Source organism: Corythoichthys intestinalis, unplaced genomic scaffold (genome assembly GCF_030265065.1).
Source record: "Corythoichthys intestinalis isolate RoL2023-P3 unplaced genomic scaffold, ASM3026506v1 HiC_scaffold_23, whole genome shotgun sequence".
Lineage (NCBI taxonomy): Eukaryota > Metazoa > Chordata > Actinopteri > Syngnathiformes > Syngnathidae > Corythoichthys > Corythoichthys intestinalis.
This window is the reverse complement of record NW_026651592.1, coordinates 9,900,417-9,921,055: the sequence shown is the minus strand read 5'-3', so window position 1 is coordinate 9,921,055 and position 20,639 is coordinate 9,900,417. Positions and strand designations below refer to the sequence as shown.

The following is a 20,639-nucleotide window of genomic DNA, read 5'->3' as shown; positions in this document are numbered from 1 at the left end:
CCGAAAACAAAAGACAAACGTCAGGCGCCTACCTTGACATCGGCCAGTCGCTTCTCCTTCTGCCAGTTCCACACCGACAAGATGTGGTCGTTGGCGTCGTCTACGGCGCACAGGAAACTGCCGCCGTTCTACGGGGCGATATAACTTTGAAACGATGATCTTAGGGTAGTTGAACAACAGGTGGCGCTACTCACAGATTTGGAAAAGGACACGCAGGTGACGGCTCGGTCGAACGCGCCCAGGCCGAGTACGTGAAGCGTGTTCAGGCTCACCGAGTCCCACACGCGGACGTGAGGCGGAAGCAGCTGAACACACAAACTGTGTTAACTCATTGACACCTATCGTCGTCAATGGCACAGAAAAAATCATTTTTGGTTCATATGCGTTTGGTTACCTTTCCATCTTTAGTATTTCCTGCCACTTGTCCGGTTGCTATAGTAACCATGTCAGGATGCACACTCAAGCTAACAAAAAACAACATTGTAGCATATACAGTGGGGCAAATAAGTATTTAGTCAACCACCAATTGTGCAGGTTCTCCCACTTGAAAAGATTAGAGAGGCCTTTAATTGTCAACATGGGTAAACCTCAAGCATGAGAGACAGAATGTTGAAAAAAAAAAAAGAAAGAAAATCACATTGTTTGATTTTTTTTAAAGAGTTTATTTCCAAATTAGAGTGGGAAATAAGTATTTGGTCACCTACAAAAAAGCAAGATTTCTGGCTGTCAAAGGTCTAACTTCATCTAATGCGATCTTACGAGGCTCCACTCTTCATCTGTATTAATGGCACCTGCTTTAACTCATTATCAGGAAAAAAGACACCTGTCCACAACCTCAGTCAGTCACACTCCAAACTCCACTATGGCCAAAACCGAAGAGCTGTCGAATGACACCAGAGACAAAGTTGTAGACCTGCACCAGGCTGGGAAGAATGAATCTGCAATAGGTAAAACGCTTGGTGTAAAGAAATCAACTGTGGGAGCAATTATTGGAAAATAGAAGACATACAAGACCACTGATAATCTCCCTCGATCTGGGGCTCCATGCAAGACTCAAATCCTGCACCGCCAGACGTGTCCCCCTGCTGAAGAAAGTACACGTCCAGGCATGTCTGCGGTTCGCAAGAGAGCATTTGGATGATTCATAAGAGGACTGGGAGAATGTGTTATGGTCAGATGAAACCAAAACAGAACTTTTTGGTAGAAACACAGGTTCTCGTGTTAGGAGGAGAAAGAATACTGAATTGCATCCGAAGAACACCATACCCACTGTGAAGCATGGGGGTGGAAACATCATGCTTTGGGGCTGTTTTTCTGCAAAGGGACCAGGATGGCTGATCTGTGTAAAGGAAAGAATGAATGGGGCCATGTATCGAGAGATTTTGAGTGAAAATCTCCTTCAATCAACAAGGGCATTGAAGATGAGACGTGGCTGGGTCTTTCAGAATGACAATGATCCCAAACACACAGCCAGGGCAACAAAGGAGTGGTTTCGTAAGAAGCATTTCCAGGTCCTGGAGTGGCCTAGCCAGTCTCCAGATCTCAACCCCATATAAAATCTGTGGAGGGAGTTGAAAGTCCGTGTTGCCCAACGACAGCCCAAAAACAGCACTGCTCTAGAGGAGATCTACATGGAGGAATGGGCCAAAATGCCAGCAACAATGAGTGAAAAGTTGTGAAGATTTACAGAAAACGTTTGGCCTCCGTTATTGCCAACAAAGGGTACATAACAAAGTATAGAGATTAACTTTTGGTATTGACCAAATACTTATTTTCCACCATGATTTGCAAATAAATTCTTTAAAAATGTGATTTCCCCCCCCCCCACACATTCTGTCTCTCATGGTTGAGGTTTACCCATGTTGACAATTACAGGCCTAACTAATATTTTCAAATGGGAGAACTTGCACAATTAGTGGTTGACTAAATACTTATTTGCCCCACTGTATCTTATCAGCTGTCAAATTTAACCTCTCTCTTAGCCGAACACATCGCGTAGCATCTCACCACTTGACATCATCGTTGTGTCCCAAGTAGTGTCTCTGCTGCTGCTCGTCGGTGTTGTACAACACCACGACCGAAGCGTTGAAGTAAACAATCTCCCCGGTGGGCAAAAGATACAAATTGGAGCGACAGTCGCGACCGCGGTAGCCATAGCTGTTGTCACGTCGTTAGGGGAAATAAACGCGGGGAGATGATGTGTTGTAGTAGTTAGCGTTGAAGGATACACCCACTCCAATTTAAGTTTGCGGTTGGGTAGCGCCCCCTTGTGGTCCAGGCTATAGCTGTCCCTCTGCTGCTTGGGTACATGCATGGTGACTGGACGGCCGCGCAGGAACATCCTCACGTAGCCGTCCTCTGATATAGCATAGATAAAAAGATCAGAATTTTTTTTTTAAGTTGATCAAGTTGACCACCAGCTGTGACCTCTGTGAAGTTGGCCCCCCATCAGAAAATCATCATTCGAAAAACAGAAAAATTATGTCATTCGTTTGTGCTGAAAAAAAATGTTTGAGCTGCTACGGCCTGAGATAATCATTCTTTTTTTCTGTCAATCTCAGGTCAACCAGCCCCCCATTTTGATTAATAATGGCTAAAAAAATACAGTGTATCACAAAAGTGAGTACACCCCTCGCATTTCTGCAGATATTTAAGTATATCTTTTCATGGGACAACACTGACAAAATGACACCTTGACACAATGAAAAGTAGTCTATGTGCAGCTTATATAATAGAGTTCATTTATTTTTGACTCAAAATATAGCCATTAATATCTAAACCCCTGCAACAAAAGTGAGTGCACCCCTTTGAAAAAACATACATCCCTAAATGTCCCAATTGAGTACTGCTTGTCATTTTCCCGCCAAAACAAGAAAGCCCGCCCGTCTCATCAGAACATAGGACATGGTTCCAGTAATCCATGGTCTTTGTTGACATGTCTTCAGCCAACTGTTTGCGGTCTTTCTTGTGTAGTCTTCAGAACAGGCTTCCTCCTGGAATGACAGCCATGCACACCAATTTGATGTTGAGTGCGGCGTATGGTCTGAGCACTAACAGGCTGACCCCCCCACCTCTTCAATCTCTGCAGCAATGCTGACAGCACTCATGTAACGAATCACATGACATTTTGGAGGGAAAATGAAAAGCAGTAATCAATTTGGACATTTAGGGATGTACGTAGTTTCTATGCGGTGTACTCTTTTTTGTTGCCAGGGGTTTAGATATTAATGGCTATACCGTATTGGCCTGAATATAAGACGGCCCTGATTATAAGACGACACCTTCTTTTTCAAGACTCAAGTTTGAAAAAAAGACTTTTTGAACACCAAATTAATTTTTATACAGAAAATAATTACAGTACATCTGAAACAAATGATTATAACAATATATTTGAGAGAAAAAGCATGTTATTTTGCCTCATTTAAATCTAAATATTTGAACATTTAAATATGTAAACTAAAGTGCAATCACATTCGTAAATGAATGGCTTCTGGTTTTTGAAATGTAAATAAACCAATCTATTGTGATAAAACAACAAAATTGCAATAACTGCATTAACCATCAAAGTGAAGTCTAACTGTAACTTTAGTCTTGAAACAAATTTGAATAAGGAAAAACATTGCAATAAAATAATGCAAATTGGTTAAACTTGAGAGTAGCTGAGATGTCTCATGACAGAACATGGCTTCAATTGCCACGTTTACATGGAGCCAAATATTCCAATTACAATCGGAATATTTGTTCAAACCGAATAAATGTGTTCCATATAAACACCTCATTCGGAATGAACAGGCCCAAACCGAATGGAATTTCATTCCGATTCACAGGGGTGGAATATTCCTTTTCCCAAACCGATTAGAAGTAAAATTATATCATGTAAACAGGGAAGCGGAATGGTGTCTGGTTGCGTTCTTTCTGCGCATGCTCCGTACTGACGTGGTGACGTCACTTGGTGACGTAAGTAACGTCACTTGCAACATGTCTTCCAAGCACACGCACAGCGCACCCACACAACTTTTTAAATGAACGGCGTATCATTCTGAAGTTTTGTTTCCACTCGAAAAGTTAAAACAGCAGCTGATCTGACGATCGATCTCCATGTTTTGCAATGTGACGCTTTGTTTTGATTAATCTGCGCATGTCAGACGGCAGTTGTCAAACGTCTTTTCGGAATAAAGGCAGTCACATGTAAACGCTGGATCGGAATAGATGAAGTGACTTGTAAACAGCTGATGTGAAATTTCCATTTGGAATGATTTGAATCAGTATGAATAAAAGTCAGCATGTAAACGTGGCTAATGAGATCTGGCGCCATCTAGCGTTGTGAATGGGTATAATGTCTAGACTGCGATATAAGACGACCCCCACTTTTTCCGTCTTAATTCAATGTAAAAAACACCATCTTATATTTAAGCCAATGCGGTAATAGAGTTTATTTATTTTCCCCTCAAGCTAACTCAAAATATAGCAATTAATATCTAAACCCCTGGCAACAAAAGTGAGTACACCGCATCGAAACTACGTAATCCCTAAATGTCCAAATTGAGTACTGCTTGTCATTTTCCCTCTAAAATGTCATGTGACTCGTTACAGGAGAGCTGTCAGCATTGCTGCAGAGATTGAAGAGGTGTGGGGGGGGGGGGGGGGGGGGGGGTCAGCCTGTTAGTGCTCAGAACATACACTGCACTCTACATCAAATTGGTGTGCATGGCTGTCACCCCAGGAGGAAGAAGCCTCTTCTGAAGACAGTACACAAGAAAGCCCGCCCATCTCATCAGACCACAGGACATGGTTCCAGTAATCCATGTGCCTTGTTGACATGTCTTCAGCAAACTGTTTGCACACGCACACACATACAGTGGGGCAAATAAGTATTTAGTCAACCACTAATTGTGTTCTCACACTTGAAAATATTAGAGAGGCCTGTAATTGTCAACATGGGTAAACCTTAGCAGTGCAACAGTTTGCGGTTCAAAACCGAACCGTACGGTTCGCCCTGTACGGTTCAATACGCCTTTATGAACCGCGCCTTTTTGGTTTTGCAATTACAGTAATTTATTCCGAACGCTTGTGGAATGAATTGGTCAAACTCTGTGTGCCTGTGTGTGACGTGAAGCGCAGCTGTGGAGACATTCCCGCCCCGTGAGTAAATGTCCAATCGCTGTCAAGCACCTGTGTAATAGGAGCCGAGTAACGCCCTCTCTCGCTTACGACCGAGGTGAAAGTGAAACAAGAAAGAAAACAAAAAAAGTTATGGCGAGCGGAGGAGTCGACAGACCGATTTTTGAGGAGGCACCGGCTTCTTTCAAATCTGCGGTGTGGCAACATTTCAGTTTCCCCGTGGACTACAGTGCAGACAGAGAGAAAATATTGAAAAAAAAAGAATACCCTATGCTAACGCCAACACTTCTAACATGACTTGGGTACCTCAGCCGGCATCACCCACAGACATCGCTTTCTCAGAGGAGGACAACCCTGAAGATGACACCAGTGAAAACACACGGGTCTATAGAAGAGGTGTTCCAAAAGCCTTACAATATCAGGTCAGAAAAACACAAGAAAATAACCCACGCAGTGGTGATGTGGATTGCAAAAGACATGCAACCATATTCCGTGGTTGAAGATGCGGGCTTAGTTAATTTAATTGCAACGCTTGACCCGCGTTATATTGTTCCCTCGCGGACATATTTCGCCAACAACATAATCTTTATGAAATGGCACGCAAAGCCATCGAAGATGATTTCGCGAAAGCACATAGTTTCGCCCTGACCGCTGATAGTTGGACGTCCCGTGCTACAGAGTGCTACTACCTAACTGTGACGGTCCACTATCATTCATACCTGTCAAGTTGTATGGTCTCGGGGTTATTTATACAAGTGAGCACTGATTTTTAAATGTGTACGCCGTACGTTACGTTCAAAATCTGCACGTTTTTCGTGCATTGCGTTTTTGTTTTTCATCCGTTTGGATTTGGTCACGCGTTTGGTTTGTAGCAAACGCGATGCTAGGCGGTTCCAATATTTCCTGACTGTGGCCGACATCATACAATCTACGCCTAGATACCTCATGCATATAGAACTACATGCGAAATGACACACGGTAGCGTTAGTAAACAGCCGCCATTTTAGAGCAGTAAACTTCTCAGAAAGGCTCTGTTGTAGTAAACCTTCCGAGCGAACCTAAGCAACTTTTTATCCAAAATACTCCTAAATTGGCAAAATCTTGACTTAAGTGTATCTTTAAAGGATGAAACAGTTTTGAAATTTTCACATGTCGAAAGTAGACAGAAAGGAACTAAGGCAAAAACGGGAGCAATTTACTCAACTTTAACGGTTGATTCACAACATTAAATTACCTCCAAACATAGCAAAGGTTACTATGTTTTTGGGTTTGTTTGTTTTTTTTTTTTTAATGAAAAAAAAAACATGAAAGGTATCACCAGTTACTTTGCCAAGTAACTTTTTTACTACTGTGTGTGTATTTCAGTAGTCAGTCACTACACTTGCCAAAGAGCTAAGAGGCATTTTAACAGTCGAAAATGTTAACATTTTAAGTGTTTATTTCATTTTTTTAAAAAGCAAAATAAAGGCAGTTAAAAAAAAAAAAGCAAAACGCAAACGGAACCGAAACCGTGATCCCAAAACCGAGGTTCAAACCGAACCGTGGGCTAACTGAACTGTTGCACCCCTAGTAAACCTCAGCCATGAGAGACAGAATGTGGGAAAAAAAACAGAAAATGTGTTGATTTTTAAAGAATTTATTTGCAAATCATGGTGGAAAATAAGTATTTGGTCAATACCAAAAATTCATCACAATAATTTGTTATGTACCCTTTGTTGGCAATAACGGAGCCCAAACGTTTTCTGTAACTCTTCACAAGATTTTCACACACTGTTGCTGTTATTTTGATCCATTCATCCATGCAGATCTCCTCTAGAGCAGTGATGTTTTGGGGCTGTCGTTGGGCAACACGGACTTTCAACTCCCTCCACAGATTTTCTGTGGGGTTGAGATCTGGAGACTGGCTCAGCCACTCCAGGACCTTGAAATGCTTCTCACGAAGCCACTCCTTTGTTGCCCTGGCTTTGTGTTTGGGATCATTGTCATGCTGAAGGACCCAGCCACGTCTCATCTTCAATGCCCTTTCTGATGGAAGGAGATTTTCACTCAAAATCTCTCGATACATGGCCCCATTCATTCTTTCCTTTACACAGATCAGTCGTCCTAGTCCCTTTGCAGAAAAACAGCCCCAAAGCATGACGTTTCCACCCCCATGCTTCACAGTGGGTATGGTGCAATTCAGTATTCTTTCTCCTCCAAACACGAGAACCTGTGTTTCTACCAAAAACGTTCTTTTCTGGTTTCATCTGACCATAACACATTCTCCCAGTCCTCTTCTGGATTGTCCAAATGCGCTCTAGCGAACCGCAGACGGTCCTGGACGTGTACTTTCTCTAGCATGGGAACACGTCTGGCAGTGCAGGATTTGAGTCCTGGCGGCGCATTGTGTTACCAATAGTAGCCTTTGCTACTGTGGTCCCAGCTCTCTGTAGGTCATTCACTAGGTCCCCCCCGTGTTGTTCTGGGATTTTTGCTCACCGTTCTTGTTATCATTTTGACGCCACCGGGTGTGGAGGGAGTTGAAAGTCCGTGTTGCCCAACGACAGCCCCAAAACATCACTGCTCTAGAGGGGATCTGCATGGAGGAATGGGCCAAAATACCAGTAACAGTTTGTGAAAAGCTTGTGAAGAGTTACAGAAAACATTTGGCCTCCGTTATTGCCAACAAAGGGTACATAACAAAGTACTGAGATGAACTTTTGGTATTGACAAAATACTAAATTTTCCACCATGATTTGCAAATAAATTCTTTAAAAAAAAAAATCAAACAATGTGATTCTCTTTTTTTTTCCACATTCTGTCTCTCATGGTTGAGGTTTACCCAATTACAGGCCTCTCTAATATTTTCAAGTGGGAGAACTTGCACAATTAGTGGTTGACTTAATACTTATTTACCGCACTGTATCTATGCACGCGGCGATAATTCGCAGCCAGGAAAATTACGCCCTCATTTTTATTTACCGTGCGATAATTTGACTTATGGCATATCGCGACAGGCTAACTATGTAGGGATTTTTTTTTAAAATGGCCAAGAGCACCGACGTGCAGGTCACACAAACAGCTTATATTTCAAGTAAAGGGCCGATCAATACAGTCCTGTTGACCACAATTGTCCCTCGGGGCCACACGTTCGAGACACCTGTTGTTAACTAAAAAAAAAATATATATATTCATAAAACTTCTTACCTGCATTGTAGGTGCATTCTTTGGATTTGCTGAAATGGGAGAAAAAATACAACATTTTAGCATGTTAGCCTCAAATTGATTGTCCCTAATTTTCTTGTTTTTCCTGGTGTGACTTCTTTCAGAAGGTTCCCATGGAAACGTTGCCTGGACGCCAGCGAAAGAGGAAAAACAGACTAAGGAACTCAAACGGCTAACAAAGACTTGTTTTGTTAACAACGGATTCTGGTCCAGTTGGGCGGAACTACCAACAGAACCAACTTTAACGAGCACCTCTAACAGCCAATCGGTGGCTGCCTACTGATGCGTGTAGTCAATAACCAGTCATGTGTGCACATCATCACCATAAAGTAATCACACACTGTAGACACACAAACAGAAACACACTGTTTGTGCTTTGTGTTGTTTGTTCTCTCTCCCCCCCCCCCCCCCCCCCCCCCCCCCCCCCACTTTGGTTTCAACCAGTTTGCCATGTTTTTCACCACTTGTTCGTGAAAACAACATTTGGTTTTGATTGACTACAGATTTCAAGGATGAAACTGACTTGAGGTTATCCTCGCTGGTCAATGTGAGAATCTTAATGCATCGTTACTTTGCTTCTAATGGACTCAAAAACCACACACTGCACTCCATTAGACACTTTTTCATGGCGTCCGACTGAGTGATGTAATCATCAAATCTGAAGAAAAGTACTTAACTCATTCATTACCATTGATGCTGCTGGACATCTAGAGTCAATAAACACAGTTTTTATTTGTACAAACGTGCAAGCAGCACTTGAACTCAACACAATCCATCCGTTTCAATGCTCAATAAAAGAAGAATTACTGCTGCCTGCATTAAGCAAACGCTATACAACCAAGCTCTTAAAGTCATGAGGATGCATTTTTCCGAACGTGCATGTGCGTGCATATCTGTCCAGACGGATGTCTTGGCTCTGGCTCCAGACATTTAGTAAAGCTGCAGTGTGTATTAATAATGCATACACACAATAGACTTCTACAGTGACCACAGCACAATTCGCAAGATTACTTAGCAACACAAAACACTCATTAAAAGTTCAAATTACACTTGAGAAAAATGACTCCAAAAGCAACTTCATTTCTCCTTCCGTTCCTCTTTTGAATAAGATTTTAAGTCGAATTGGAAGTAAAGTTTACCTGCTAGATTTCTTCATAGCTGCTTGCGTCCGTTAGAACAAACCGCGACAGTGACTGAGTGTGTGTGTTTTGCGGCACTTCCTTCTTCACCCTGCCAACTCATATGCTTCCCCTCAACCAATCAGGAGAGACTTCCTGAATCCAGCAACACCACCTCCTTCTCCTCCTCCCAGCTTTAAATGAGAAATGTGAGGCCACTGCACCATCTTGTAAGGTTGACTTGATGCAAGAATTATGATTTGTTTGCATCACGAGCAAATTTACTCTCACCTACTCAATTATATTAATTATTACACATACGCTATACATCTACCGTATATTTATATGACACGCATTAACTTTTCAAATTATTACCAAATAAAAGTTTGGGATTTGATTCAAATAAATTATTTTATTTTATTTCTGAAAAAATGACAATCAATGTGATCTGATCTTTTTCAAAATCACACTGATGAAATAACAGTGTCTGCTTTAACTAAAACCACCCAAATGTTTGTAGGTTTTCATATTTTAATGAGGATAGTATGCAAACAATGACAGAAAGGGGAACATAAGTACAGTAATTTTCGCACTATAAGGCGCACCTGACTATAAGCCGCCATCCACCAAATTTGATACGAAAATGGCATTTGTTCATAGATAAGCCGCACTGGACTATAAGCCGCAGCTGTACTCATTGTATCATGGGATAATTACACAAAAAGATATAATAAATGGTAACACTTTATTTGACAGCAGCATCATATGACTGTCATAAGACCAAATGAACCACCATGGATTCATTGCTTCAAGAAGCTTCATTTGGCCATCACTGCTCCCTTAGGGAGACAATCAACCTCTGCTGCCACCTGCTGTCAACACTGTTGTTGTCGAACATGCCTCCTAGCATGCATTGCAGTGCTACAGAGATAAATAACAGTCAAAATTCATGTTCTGTGATAATTATTTCTTCAGTTACTGTTCCAGTTGTTTTTAGTTATGGTAAAACTTTATTTGACAGTGGCGCCATAAGACTGTCATTAGACAATCATAATTATGACATTACACTGTCATGAGCATGAACGAATGCTTATGACAGATGTCATTTAGTGTTATCCGGCAAATTATCTCACTTTTGAATGGATGTAAAAGATCCAAGCTGGACATAAATGGAGTTAGAGACTAAATTTGCTGAATGACACTTAATGACATGAGCATTCAGTAATGCCAATGATAGTGTCATGTCATAATTATGATGGTCTTATAACAGTGTTATGATCCGCCGTCAAATAAAGTATTACCTATAAACCCAAATAAATCAACAAATAAACCGCACTGGATTATAAACCTTAAGATTCAAAATGAAGGAAAAAAGTAGCGGCTTATAGTCCGAAAATTATGGTAAGTGAACCATCACATTTAATATTTTGTGGCCCCCCTTTTGGCAGCAATAACTTCAACCAGACGCTTCCTATTGCTGCAGATCAGTCTGGCACATCAATCAGGACTAATCTTGGCCCATTCCTCTCTACAAAACTGCTGTAGTTCAGTCAGATTCCTTGAATGTCTGGCATGAATCACTGTCTTTAGGTCATGCCACAGCATCTCAATGGGGTTCAAGTCTGGATTTTTACTTGGCCACTCCAGAAGGTGTATTTTCATCTTCTGTAACCATTCTGAAGTTGATCTACTTCTGTGTTTTGGATCATTGTCTTGTTGCAGCATCCATCCTCTTTTTAGCTTCAACTTTCTGACAGACTGCCTCGGATTTTCCAGCAAAACATCCTGATAAACTTTTGAATTCGTTCTTCCATTAATGACTGCAAGTTGTCCAGGCCCTGGGGTAGCAAAACAGCCTCAAATCAAGATGTTCCCGACACCATGATGTTTGATGTTTGTGAGCTGTTCCATTTTTCCTCCACACATGATGTTGTGCGTTACTCCCAAACAATTCAACTTTGGTTTCATCAGTCCACAAAATATTTTGCGAAAACCTCTGTGGAGTGTCCAAGTGCCTTTTTGCAAACATTAAATGAGCAACAATGTTTTTTTTCAGACAGCAGTGTCTTCCTCCATGGAGTCCTCCCATAAACACCATTCTTGGCCATAGTTTTACATATAATTGATGTCTGCATAGAGATTTTGGACTGTGCCAGTGATTTCTGTATGTCTTTAGCAAACACTTTAGGTTTTCCTTTTTTACCTCACTCAGTATTCTGCGCCGAACTCTTGGCGTCACCTTTGGTGGACTGCCAATTCTTGGGAGAGAAGCAACAGTGCCAAACTCTCTCCATTTATAGACAACCTCTCTGACTGCCGATTGAGGAACATCCATACTTTTAGAGATGGTATCGTATCCTTTCCCAGCCTTATACAAATCAACAATCCTTGATCGCAGGTCTTCAGAAAGCTCTTTTGACCGAGCCATGATGCACATCATACAATGCTTCTCATCATTTCTTACAAGGTGTGTGTTTTATAGTGGGCAGGGCAGCTTTACCATTCATCAATGATTGGGCACACACCTGAATTAAAGTGTTTGGTAAAAAATACTTTCAATTGCTCTTTAAGTCTCCCTAGGCAGAGGGTTCACTTACATATTTTCCCCCCCTTCTATCATCGGTTGCATGCTATCCTCATTAAAATATGAAAACCTACAAAGGTTTGGGTGGTTTTAGCTATTGAAGTTTATGAAGAAATGTGAGAAATTCCAAAAGGTTCAGATACTTTCTCACACCACTGTACAAAATTGGGCATTTACCTTTATTATAAAGACATTTAATTGAGAATGGATTCCTACTGTAATTATCGGACTATAAGCCGCTACTTTTTCCCACTCATTTTGAATCCTGCGGCTTATTTGTCAATTTATTTTACGTTAATAGGTAACACTTTATTTGACAGTGACGTCATAAGACTGCCACAAGACCCCCATAATTATGACGTGACATTATCATTGGCATTAATTAATGCTTATGACATATATAATTACCGTATTTTTCGGACTATATCGCAGTTTTTTTTTTTTTGTTGTTTTTTTTTTTATATAGTTTGGCTGGGGTGCGACTTATACTCTGGAGCGACTTATGTGTGAAATTATTAACACATTATTATATCATTGCACATGTTATTTTGGTGTTTTGGAGTGACACTGATGGTTTTGTGAACTTGTGAGCATGTTCTTTATTCTATAGTTATCTGAATAAATAACAAACTAATGATAGCTATGTTACACTAACATACCGGCCACGTTCACGTTTCGTTGTTCATGCATCATGTAACATTATCATACTGTACACTTATTCAGTATGTTGTTATCTATTGTATTTTTATTTTAAATTGACTTTCAAGATGACATATCTGTTCTATGTGTTGGATTTTATCAAGTAAATGTCACCAAAAAAATGAGACTTTTTCTCCAGTGCGACTTATATGGTTTTTTTCCTCTTCGTTGGGCATTTTATGGCTGGTGCGACTTATACTCTGGTGTGACTTATAGTTCGAAAAATACGGTAATTGTCTTCCGGCAAATTATGTCACTAACGCCATTAATGCCCAGCTCGGATCTTTGACATCCTTTCAAAATGGCCGGATGACACAAAATGACATCTGTCATAAGCATTCCTTAAAACTCATGGCAGTGTCATGTCATAATTATGATGGTCTAATGACAGTCTTACGGCGCCACTGTCAAATAAAGAGTTACCAAATACCTTACCTAGCAACTAATGAAACAACTGGAACAGTAACTGAAGAAATAATTAGCACAGAACATGAATTTTAATTGTTATCTACAGCTGTAGCGCTGCAATGGATGCTAGGAGGCATGTTGGAAGACAACAGTGTTGACAGCAGAGGTTGACTCTCTCCCCCAAGAGAATAGTGATGGCCAAATGAAGCTCCTTGAAGCAAAGAATCTATGCAGCCAATTGGTTCAAAGTTTCATGGTGATTCATTTGATCTTATCACAATCTTATGATGCTGCTGTCAAATAAAAGGATGCCGGTTGACATCTTTTGGTGTAAATATCCCATAATACAGTGAGGACAACCCCGGCTTGTAGTCCAGTGCGGCTTATCTATGAACAAATGCCGTTTTTGTGTCAAATTTAGTGGGTGGCGGCTTATAGTCTGGTGCGCCTTATAGTGGGAAAATTTCGGTATTTTTTATTGTAATGGATTATCAACTCCTCTTCGATTACTAACCCTTTAACATTGAACGTGTCGGATGCGACACGTTTACGCATATCATCTTTGAAGCCTCGTAACGCTGTAATTACGTCACCCACATGCCCCTGGTTGCTCTCGTTTGAAAGTACGGAAGTTGATGTCCACACCAGTTTTTATTTGAAGTCAATCGACCAAGTAAAACAGGAGATAATGTCATTTGAGTTTTATAGTTTTCTTGCACTCATAAATATGCATTGACACGCTGCATGAACCATGTGTCTATCTCCATATTTCCATCATTTCTTGTCCTTTTTTCAAAACCGAAAGCAGCACAAAAGACTACATATCCCAAGGGCCGTTGTGAGGTCAAGAAGTACGAACCTAATGTGAACATTTTTAATAAATTGACGAGCAAGGCGCCAACTAAGGGAAAGGAGACACGCGTAGCAAGCAACGGCCGGTTGAATTGAGCTAGCGACTTTGAAACGTGCAGAATGAATCGAAAACTAAATTTAGCGCCAGCTAATGCATTATTTCATCAACTCAAGGAATAGGATGAGCTCTATTTGTCATTGTTTTCCTCGGATCAGTCAGCGTCTCGCCGAGTAGAGGTGACAGCAGCGCGCAAACGGCGGATGAGTAGGCTGTGTGACGTTGTACAGGTATGTGACGCAGCTTAGTGACATGTTCAAAAACAAACTTTATTGAGTGCGCAAAAAAAAAAAAAACTTTATTTGGTCGCATGCCTAAAAAAAATTTGAATTGAACTGAACTACTTGTCAATATTTTTGAAAATACTTTTTTTTCAATGTTTGTTAATTTTTCTTCACTATGAATCTTTTCAATTTTTATATAGATGTGTGTTCGAGAAGCTTGATTACATGTAGATATATACCTTTGATAAGGTGATGGGTACAATACCTAACTTCACAAAGAGATATCCTCCAAACCCTTTTTCTGTTGGATAATATATATTAAAAAAAATTCTCACTATTTTGCACTGTATATAACATGTTTTGACCATAGTATGTGTGAAGGCCAAAAACGCCTCTGACCATAGCTGCTGTTTGTGTTGAATTGTCAAACATAAAACTATTCAATCTTATTTTTTTCTATTGAATGTTTATCTTAGCAAGTTAAATAAATATTATCAAGCTTCAAAACGGTTGGTCTAGCATGTTTGGTTGTCAGTGGGACTTCAACATTACAAATTTTGAAAAAAGATTTTGGGATTTTTTTTTTTTTTTTGTCTTTTTGGGTCCAAAATGTGGATTAAAGTTGGTCAGTGAAGAAAACAACATCCTGAAAAAAGGGACCCAACTTGGCCATTGTGAACAGTTTTTTCTTTGAAATATAAAGGCAACATCAAAGGCATGCAAATTCGGCCGAAATAGGCTTAGGTGTTAAAGGGTTAGTATTCAAACAAATTATGAATCGGCTGCCATTGACAGCGACGTCCGATTCATCAGAACTAGCAGGGCTGTTAGCAATCATTCACTCACAGTGTCTCCCAGTTAAATGCCAGTGAAGATGAGAATTCAATATTATTTTATTGTCAACAAAAACTTAATATTATCACTGATTAGCTTCATTTTATATTCTAATGAGTCAATCATGTTTAAAGCTTGTAACTAAGTATCAGGTGTAATAAAAGTCTGTTAGTGTTGACCTTTTCCCGCCTGTCGAGCTGCTGGACGAAGTTGTTCGACTCCGACTCTCAGCCGCCGCCGCTTCCCTCCTGACCAACGTGAGGCGCTCTGTTGACATGCTCTTCCTAAACAAAGATAAATCGATATAAATATATACTCTTATATGAATTTGTGCACAATTCTACCTCTTGATGGAGTTCAGAACATCCTTCTTAGGCGAGGACGGTGACGAGAGAAGGCGTTTGTGTTGAACGTATCCGTTGCTCGTCGGCTTGGAAGGGAGCGCTTGAAGTAGCTGACGCACTGAACGCAACACAAGTACGTGTCAGATGATAAACATGCAGAGGTGGGTAGTAATGCGTTACATTTACTCCGTTACATATGGGGGAAAACACTTAGGTGACTTGAAGTCCCACTCTGAGACCCCCCATTTGGCCAAATTTCAAAATTGTCCTATTTGCATGTGTGATACATTATTGGAAAGCTTAAAATCTCAATTTTCTGGGGGAAGAAAAAATTTGAACAGGAGGGCATTTTTTAAAAATTATTAAACAGCAAAACCCTCACTGGAGGTGAGAGCACGTGACAGCAGAATTAAAGATGCAACGATTTTGACGAGATATTATTGCGTACTTACCTCTTTTCAATCCAAAAACTCCATGTAGCGTGTATTACCGAGTGTCAAGACACAGCTGTGAATGGCCAGAGTCGGATTTTTTGCGGATTTTATGGGTGAAACATGGTAATATAACAAGGGTCGCGATGCAGTAACCGCAGACATCAAGGAGTGGTTGAGATGTTCATTTTCATATATTTACTCTTTTAAATGCTTTTTTTTAACGTAATTTTCTTTGTTTGGATCGATTATTTATCATCTAACATCGAAGAAAATGCGACAGTAAAAAAAAAAAAACGACAACAACAATTAAACGATAATTATGAGGTAGATATCCGTGACTTTTTTACACTCGCCAATTTTTTCATTGTGACGTAATTTGTTTGAAAGTTTAAAATATGCGAGTGAATAATTTTTTTTAAAGTCATTTTTTAAACGAAATATTAGCCATCAATTAAGGATTCTAAGCTAAAAACGACAGAAATTTTGAATAATAAATATAATTAATTACCTTTGTTTTATGGCTGGGTTGAAACAAAAGCGGTTGCGCGACGTCTCCAGAGTAAAACAGACAAATAAAAAATAGTTCGGAGGCTTCATGCGCCATCAATCTGCTATGGGCAGCATATAGACCCTACTCACATGACGTCACAACCACGCCTCCGCGCCATGTTGTCCGACTACTTGTCGTGTATACGCATTACCGCTACGTAAATTCCTCCTATTATGGCTTGTTTTTCTGCTCGTTAACATTAATAATCATAATGGTGAAGGCGTGTGTGGCGGTTGGTTGCAGTAACAGAGAAGATAGACAGAGAGACTTGAAGTTTTACCGTATTCCGAGAGACCCGGAGAGGAGAGCGAGATGGACTGCTGCAATTCCACGAGAAAACTGGGCTCCAAACGATTACCACGGATAATGTAGTAGTCATTTTATATCTGGTGAGATGCATTTAATATATATTTAGAGGGTTTTGGGCTGACAACCACAATTAAGATCATTGCGAGGCTAATCGCCGACAACATCCAGTTTCAAATTCAAGATGCTTATTTCTTCCACCATCATTACATTTTGAATAATATTTAGCTGGTACCAAGTGAAAGAAGTTGGCCTCGTCTACGGATCATCAGTTCAACAGGTGTGTCCAAACCTTTTGCAAAGGGGGCCAGATTTGGTGTGGCAAAAATGCGGGGGGCTACCTTGGCTGATTTACATAGAACAATATTTTTAAACAAATTTTAGCAAGCCCTTCTGTGTGTCACATTTGCTTTATTATTTTTTTTTAATTCAATTTCAACAGTTTCGTCTTTGTGGCGTTCTCTTTCGACACTCGGGCTCTTGCGAAATACTGCTGCTGTGAAATGAAACTAGCTTCAAGTCGCTGCGTATATCGTCCCTGTAATGTTGTACATGTCAGCGTGTCTTGTTTGGTAATATTGCGTGACATCGAACTCTTTGAAAACAGCGACTGTCTCTTTCCAAATGAGGCAGACACAGTTGTTGCGTGTTTTATTGAAGAAATAGTCCAATATCCACCTATCCTTGAAGCGTCGGCCATCGCAGTCAACTTTTTTTTTTTTTTTTTATTGTCGCCATTTTAGAAATCACATGGGGTAATGTTGCTTAGAGTGCTGCTCTTAGAATAGGCTGATTTTGTGTGGACAAGATAGTTGTAGATATCAGGGTAGCAGATGTCAGGCAGAGAGGGCGAAGACAGCGGGTCGAAAAATATCGATTTAGGCATCAAATATGGATCTGGCGAATGGATAGACTGAAGCTTTTCCACATAACGCCTTTTATGCAACGCATCCAATGAGTTTACAGCGTCTGAAAGCACTGGGGCTTCCATGAATTGCTCTATAAACTGAAGGACTAATTGAAACAATTGAGAATAGGGCTAAACAGAGACGGACAATATGGCGGCCGGATACAGCAACACGTCATTCTGTGACGTCGGTGAGTAGGGTCTATAGACATATTATTCTATCAAACACAACAGTTGTTTTGGCTTAAAATACAGCAGTTTATTTTAAAGAGGGGTGCAAGAGCAGAAACTGATTTTTCAGTCCTGTCTGTGTTTTCCGCCATATACTTGAGTAGCTTTTGGAGAAAAATGCACTTCTTAGAGTTTTACCACGCAATACTTTTTACTTGAGTCGATTTGCGCAGAAGAAATACTACTCTTTCTCCGCTACTTGGGGCTACACGAGTCATTACTTTTTTTCCTTTTTTTTACCATACCTCATTTATTAGGAGAAAGCAGCGAACTGGAAGGTGTTATGGGGGAGTAGAAAAAAGAGGGAGAGACCGAGAAAGCACAAACAACAACAAGAAATACATTAAACGCCTACTCTAACTATGAATATGTCGTAGGGGTGTAGCGGTACACAAAAATCTCGGTTCGGTACGTACCTTGGTTTTGAGGTCACGGTTCGGTTCATTTTCGGCACAGGAAGAAAACAAAATGCAAAATATAAATGTGCTAGTTGTTTATTACACACTTTTGTGCTTTCAACAATAGGAGCATTAGCCTATACAAAGCTAGAATTCTGCTCAAAAAGTAGCGGGTATTTAAAGTAGGGCTGTCAAAATTATCGCGTTAACACGCGATAATTAATTTTTTGGATTAATCCCGTTAAAATATTTGACGCAATTAACGCACATGTCCCGCTCAGACAGTATTCTGCCTTTTGGTAAGTTTTACAGCAAGGCTTTTTGTGCTGTCTAACAGCGAACTCTTGTGGTCGCTTTGCGACATGGTTTATTGTTTTCTTGCCAGTTCAATATGGCTGCACGAAGTCTCGGGCTGACGCCTACGTTGTAATGTTGTGCTCATATGATCCTTGGACAACATTTGTCCGTAAGTATGGTTGTTGTAAAGAATGTACATATTATGTTAGTAAGCGAAATGTTATATTTTTTGTATGAGACGCTTTTTGTTTATGTTTAGTGAACCTGTATAGCGTGCTAAGCTAACGTTGTTGCTAATGCAATGCTTGTGTACTTTTTTTTGTAGTTTTACGACGGTCTAAAGAGGACAATGGTTTGAGGCCATTTTATTAATAAATCAGATGAAAAAGGAAAAAGTCTGATTATTAAGGTGTCGTTCACTAGCTGTCTAGCTTTGGAAAAAGTAGACGCTTCGGAGTGAGGACAGCATAGACAGATTTAAATGACAGTAGAGTGAAATGCCCACTACAGTCCTTATGTACCCGTATGTTGAATGTATATATCCATCTTGTGTCTTATCTTTCCATTCCAACAATGTATTTTACAGAATACATATATCATTTACAGAAAAATATGGCATATTTTATAGATGGTTTGAACTGCGATTAATTACGATTAATTATTTTTTAAGCTGTAATTAACTCGATTAAAAATTTTAATCGTTTGACAGCCCTAATTTAAAGATAATAATCCAACAACGATTTGCCTTCGAGACCCCGCGTATTGGTCAGCTTTCTTTCTGTAGGAAAGAAAACAAAAAGTCCTGTGCTCAAGAGAAAAGCAATCCCAATGACAAAGATTTTAACATGTATTTTACAAATGAAATGCCTCAATGAATCATTTTTTTTTCTTATGAACGGTTTTCAAAAGCTTTATTGGTGGATTTTCTCAAGTTAAAGCGCCACACAGAAATCAATAAATTTAATTGTGTAAGCAGGATCTGTGTATTATTCTTATTACTTAATTACAGGTGTTTTAGCTCATTTTTATTTATTTAAATGGGCGATTATTTATTTTATTATGTGTTTATATTTTACAAATCTGACGTAGTATTCATTTATATTGTATATTTTATGTTGTATAACTTTACTTCCTATGTGAATAGGACAGCAGTAAATCAACAAAGACAAGTCAACTGTGCCCCGACATACCACTCAAGAGATCTGATGGACTCAAAAAGTGTGTTACATATTAGTTTGAAAATCGACCGGATCCACCGTATTTTTACACGAGTGACTTCCGGTCTGCCCGATCCTAGCTAGTAGTATTGACGCAGGAGGGCCGCGTCTCGCGTCAAATAATAAACTCTGCCGTTCTTTTCGTGTGCATCGCGTTGAGCCGCTTCTGGGACGCGTCTAACACGCGGCCGCACTGCAACTGGTGTGCGTTGGCTGATTGACTTTAACGCCCGCGTTTTACTGTGTTCTTGCGGCGGCCACGTTGTCGCGCCGTTGATGTTTCTGGGTTATATACTGTTCTACCGTGAGGGTCCTCATTATAGTAGAGAAGACAGAGTAAATATAATCTACACAAAGAAACTGTCACCCGATCGACTCACAGCCTCGAAAAGTAAGGGTTACATCACGTCAGAAACTCGTTCGGTACGCCCCCTTTCCAAACCGAAACGGTTCAATACAAATACATGTACTGTTACACTCTTTAATATGTTGGTACTCTCGTTAGCTAGGTGTATTACCGGTTGACACCATGTGGGGGCCTGATAACCAAGGAAAAAGCGAGGGGGGGTGGGTTTGAGAGAAGTGATTGGGAGGAGTGAAGTGTACATCAATAAGCCATGTGGTCTAGAACCCAGTATTTGTGTGAATCCCTTGCGAGTGTGAGTATATTGGCATCCTATTCTATGTTGTCAGATCGCTAATCCTGACACCGAGGTTTTCTACTTGAGTGTGTATAATTTCACCTAGTCATGCGTGAGTTCCATCTAACATGTGACAGTCCCGCAGACGAGCGGAGATGCCGCGTGGGTGCCGCGAGCCAGAGCAGCCCATCCCTTCTCTCGCAGCCCTCTTT

The 20,639-nt window shown here is 40.3% G+C and overlaps 1 protein-coding gene across 2 annotated transcripts in view; it reads right to left on the bottom strand.

Annotated features, from left to right (window-relative positions):
* The window catches only part of LOC130911164 (echinoderm microtubule-associated protein-like 2), a 60,300-nt gene that overhangs the window by 18,306 nt on the left and 21,355 nt on the right, over positions 1 to 20,639 (bottom strand). Inside the window, exons 3-10 of one of the 2 annotated variants that reach the window (XM_057828943.1) lie at positions 15,447 to 15,564; positions 15,282 to 15,386; positions 8,308 to 8,336; positions 2,229 to 2,358; positions 2,008 to 2,157; positions 395 to 464; positions 195 to 305; positions 33 to 128 (exon numbers count right to left, since the gene is read on the bottom strand). In XM_057828943.1, the coding sequence (XP_057684926.1) occupies positions 33 to 128; positions 195 to 305; positions 395 to 464; positions 2,008 to 2,157; positions 2,229 to 2,358; positions 8,308 to 8,336; positions 15,282 to 15,386; positions 15,447 to 15,564 (809 nt within the window). Of the gene's footprint in view, positions 1 to 32; positions 129 to 194; positions 306 to 394; positions 465 to 2,007; positions 2,158 to 2,228; positions 2,359 to 8,307; positions 8,337 to 9,464; positions 9,549 to 15,281; positions 15,387 to 15,446; positions 15,565 to 20,639 lie in introns of those variants that run through there. The other variant, XM_057828944.1, reaches the window with a different exon arrangement.